The 5,000-nt window shown below is 40.4% G+C and overlaps 1 protein-coding gene across 1 annotated transcript in view; it reads left to right on the forward strand.

Moving 5' to 3' along the window:
* LOC138035588 (leucine-rich repeat-containing protein 40-like) overlaps positions 1 to 5,000 on the forward strand; it is a gene marked incomplete at its 5' end in the record, with an annotated part of 10,146 nt that overhangs the window by 1,757 nt on the left and 3,389 nt on the right. The window contains 2 exons of the mRNA XM_068882231.1: positions 1,197 to 1,307; positions 1,880 to 1,957. Coding sequence (XP_068738332.1) covers positions 1,197 to 1,307; positions 1,880 to 1,957 — 189 coding nt within the window. The remainder of the gene's footprint in view (positions 1 to 1,196; positions 1,308 to 1,879; positions 1,958 to 5,000) is intronic.

Raw genomic sequence — 5,000 nt, forward strand, 5'->3', positions numbered from 1 at the left:
GAATTTTTATCACAGTACTATTTCTGACACAGTGCAAATATTGTGCAAAATGTTGAAAAACTTCAGTTATTGAAAGCAAATGTGAAACTGTTGTATAAACATTAAAGTGTGGATGTTATTACTCGCTTTAAATGTCTTGCTTATGATCTTCTGAAAATTGGACAAATTTTCCCCTCCGCAACTTCCCCTCTGCAACAGTAGATGCTGTTTTCAAATCCTACCTCATTGAGAAAACCGTAACTATTTAAGTTTCCTCTTGTGATCTTTTCAATTAATATAAATTGGGAAAAAGCATCAGCCTACTAGACTCTAGATAATATTTCAGAATTCAGAGAATCTGCTAATAAAACAAAAACAAACAAAACACCAAGTTTTCTGTTCCCCTCCGCAACGGCCATATTTTTAAGCTCTATGATCTAAGAAATGCATTTTGGAGAAAAGCACGACAGCAGCAAGTAAAGCTTTGTAGATGATCTTAAGCCTCAATAGGTTATGAGAAGTAAAGGAAAATTCTTATTTAAACTATAACAAGATCTTTGCCTCTAAATTTCCCCTCCACAACAGACGGAATACTGTGGAATGACCCAAAGTGTAGTTTTAGTACCAAATGTAGCCCTTAGGCTAGTGGAGCGACTTTGCACATGACCTTGAAAAAAGCATTCGAATTATCCATCACTAATGTTGGAAAGGATAGAAACAAAGCCTCTTGCTTTTACCGCCAACGAAAATCCTTATGTGTGCAGAACTCATCAATGTGCCAACCTGTTGCGCTTTGTTTGTACTCGCATTTTCGATAAGCTAGTCTAAGTTTATGTTTGTTTGCGTTCTGTTTTCGTGTTTTTCTTTCAAGGTCGCGTGAAAATCGCGGTCTCGAACGTAATTTTTGTGGTTGCCTTGTTTCGTATTGAAATGCATTGTGATTCGCTGAAAAATCTTGCGCCACATTTTTATCCAATCAGAGGCAATAGCCGAACCAATTTTGATTGGCTCGTTCTCGTCTTCCCGCGCTTACCGCCGGCTGCATATGATGTATTTGTCTTGCGTCCTGATTGGCTTATTTGATTTTCTATGTCTATTGTAATTGGTCATAGCCTTTGTTTGGTTTCGGTCGTGCGCCACTTATTTGAAAACGGTAAACTGCTATAATAGATGGCATGGGGTGTATTATTGCAAACTGAATTTTCCTTTCCTTGCAGGCTCTGCACCTTGGCGAAAAGTCTAACAGACCTTAACGTGTCAATGAACAAAATTGGAAGTCTTCCTTCAGAATTTGGCTGCTTTTCGAAGCTTTCTTCTTTGGATTTAAGGTAACTATTCAGTACATGTGCCATTGCTTAACTGCTTGTTTCAAATGTCTTCATCGTAAAGGAAGACGTTACTTGTGCAACGTAAAGGAAATTATAAAGTTTGAAAATGACTTCTTTTATTAACTGTGCTGTTCGTGAAATAGCCACGGCAGTACAAATACTTGATTCAGTCGCTCCACTCCTACTGCATGCTTCGACTGAGAAGTAATTAGCGAATTGCTTTGGTTTATGATTACTTCACTCAGTGATTGGTTCAAAGTTCTCGCGCCACTTTTTCAACCACTCAGAAGTTAAACAAAACCAATCGCGCATGCAAATTTTTCCCGCGCTTACCCAGGCGCCCATCGTCCAAGAGCATTCTGAGATTTGGATACAAGTTACAGCCTTCCCTCCCAGAGTGTTCGTTTTTCATCATCGAACGGGAAATTAGGAAACTGTTATCAGTCTGTGTATTGTAAGGCTTATGATCTTCAACCGTTTCTATTGTAGATACGTACGTATCGGGGCCATTTATGCAATGAGTAGATAGAGCAGCGTGATTGTTGCCATATTAGTTTGTCTTCTTTTTGCAGTGTCAATCAGCTGAGTGCCTTGCCTGATACTTTTTCCAGTCTTAAAGTTTTGAGGGAAGTTAACATCTCCAACAACCGGTCAGATATTCTTCTTTTTTTTCCGTGCCGTGTGTAGTTTTTCGTTGTTAACTGCCAGAATTTTTGACTGACTGACCGATCAACTGATAAAATGAATACCTGCGTTACTTACGTCTCGTCCAATGACCAATGTTTTTCCCGCGGCATGCATCTGTTTAGTTGCCGTAACAGAGGCCGTGTTTTCACGACAGCCGTTGTCTCGCTTAACATTCCAGAAAGTGGTTTGTTTGCAGACTTCGTGAAGGGACTTAACAATGATACGTGTTTTCACGGGTAAGATTAAATGAGTAGAGAGCACGTGGCAATACAATAGGGAGCTTACGAAACGAGGACGATGACGGCTACGAGGACGTCATTTAAAATACGAGTTCGCGTTATTCATATCACTACGAAACTATTTCATGTCGTTTCGCGTTAAAAATGTGTAGTAACTGTTGAGGAATTGGACTGGTATGAGTGAGTTGGAAGCGTAGAGAGAGAACTGAAAAGTCATCGTCATGTGCTAACGTCCTCCACATAACCTTGAATTTGGTCATTTCACGTCGTCATTTAGGAGATGACGGCAAAGAAATGTACCAAAATGTAAAACGCACGTGCAGAGCGTGCAGAGCCATTGTTTTTGCTCACTAAACCTATTGTTTCGTTTCGTAAGCTCCCTAATAATAAAAATAGCACGCCTGTTGTATTTCCGATTTGAATAACTGCAAGCGACTCCTCATTGGCCGAAAGTAATTGCCAACTCGCTTGTTGGCTTAAATTTAATGAGAATTCAAATGAAATTTGCCGACTTGCTTAACTTTAAGCGAGTTAGGAAAGGAACCTTCGGAATTTTCTGTTGTCACTCGCCAAGCGACCTGAAAAACTGCTCGTGAAAACACGGCAAGAGAGTTTACCCAAGGAAGATGACAACGGCTGTGAGCACGCCACAAAATAATGGGTTTAACGAACGAAAACAAAAGCTTTGCACGCCCTGCACGTGCGTTTTGCACTTTGACACGGTTCTTTGCTGTCTACGACTGAGACGATCGACTAAAAACGTCACCTCAAAATACAATTTGGCTTTACCACAAGTCTTTCGCGATTATTGAATCTCGTTCACGACGACGGCAACGGCAACGACAACGCCAAAAAGCAGTAACATTATTGGTTGAAAGAACCAAATTGCTCGTGCTGCATGTGCGGCACGCATTTTTGCACATTTCTCTCCCGTACTCGTCAAAACCACAGGTAACCCAGGCTCACTGTGTGTGCCACATTGATAAATATAGAGAACATATGAGGCGAAGTTTAGGTCTGAAAATTTGCTAGAAAATGGAAATAAAAATCGATGAAACTTACCATGTGGTGAGCTGTTGTTGTCTTTAATATGTACACGAAGTTTCGGGGAAAGTGGACCCCGTTCACCTTCCTTCATAATATAGTGACAAGGTAGGAGACTGAAGCCAGCGTAGGGACTCCAATCGACCCAAAACAAGCACGATTTTTTTCGCGAAAATCGAATCCAGTCGCTAAATAAACATGCCAGGCTCGTGGAACATGAATTTCTCTAAACCATGAAGCCACTGAAGCATCTCCGGGTAGCAACGCGAAGGCACCAGGCTCCGTAGAACTTGTAAGTTAACCTGCTAAAATGGCGGCCAGAAACCGTTGTCTTCGCAAAGTGTCCAATTCAAAATGGCACTGAACTCGAGACGCCTGGTGATGAGTATAAAAGTTTCCCTGGAGGGAGGGGAGTCCCAGATTGCTCAGTGAGATTTGGGACTCCCCTTCCTCCAGGGAGGACACTTGGACACTGAGCGAGGGTAACGCATCAGATTCAGAGCGACCTTAAAATTTTCCAATTGTGAAGGTTGCTCTGAATCTGAGTTTTATCTTAGCCTGTTGTAGGATACGTCTCTAGGAAGGTAGGAAGGTAGGTAGATAGTTCGGTAATACTTAATTTAAAATATTCAAATCAAAAGAGAAACATGCTAGTCCCAACCTGTTTTTGTTTTTTAACTAATTTTCCTATATAATGCTCCGCCTTTACTAACTTTAAGATCTTGAGAGTGCTAGATCGAGGAGAAAATGACGTCAAAGGCAAAATTAATATGCAGGTCGGGAGTTTTGGGCTTTCAGACTTTTAAGGTGGCTCAAACCAGATTCAACACTTTCAAGAGATCTTGTTATTAGAAGGATTGACACTACAACAATTTATCACGTACCAGCCATGTTATTGTACCGTGTGAAACACCAAATATTAGTGAACAAGATGCAGTCATTTTTGTGGCGTAACAAGTTACCATGGCAACAGGAAAGCCTTGCAAAAACACTGTATTTTGGCTTCAGTTGCCCCCAAGTTTTTATTGCACAAACGTGATCAGCAGGCCAAGGTGAAACTCTCTTCCAAGTTTAGAAAAATTATGTGGAGCGGATTCAGAGCTATCTTAAATTTTCAATTAGTTAAGGTGGCTCTAAACTCCAAAGAATTTTTGTAAACTTTGCAGAAAATTTCATTCTGGCATGCTGATTACATTTCAAAAAATAACAAAAAGGGAGTCACCGAGTTCGTTTTTGAGATATGAGTAGCTAAAGCCAAAACATGGGGTGTGTTTGCAGGGCTTTCCTGTTGCCACGGTAACCTTTTACGTCATAAAAATGACCGAATCTTTTTCAGCAATAATTGGTATTTAATATGGTACCACAACATTGCTGTAAAGTGATAAAGTGTTGTAGTGTCAATCCTTCTAATAAGAACGTTTCTTTCAATTGTTGAAACTGGTTTGAGCCACCTAGCCACCTTAAACTCGCGTTTTGCATATATAAAAAGCTGCATTCACACGCTGAAAGTTTAAGCTACTGTGCCTTTGACGTCACTTTTCCCTGGATCCAGCCCTCTGAGGTCCAATCTGTCAGTTTTGAACGTGAGTAATGGCTGGCCGTGAAATATAAAACTTACACTCAAACTAAAAGGCCTCTGGATAAAAGTCAAAGCTCAAAATTTTGGCAGTCAGGTGTTAAGCAAAGGCACTTTCAAAATCTTAAGATTTTTTTTTTATCACAG

The sequence above is a fragment of the Montipora capricornis genome, unplaced genomic scaffold (genome assembly GCF_036669925.1).
Source record: "Montipora capricornis isolate CH-2021 unplaced genomic scaffold, ASM3666992v2 scaffold_426, whole genome shotgun sequence".
In the NCBI taxonomy this organism is placed as follows: Eukaryota; Metazoa; Cnidaria; class Anthozoa; order Scleractinia; family Acroporidae; genus Montipora; species Montipora capricornis.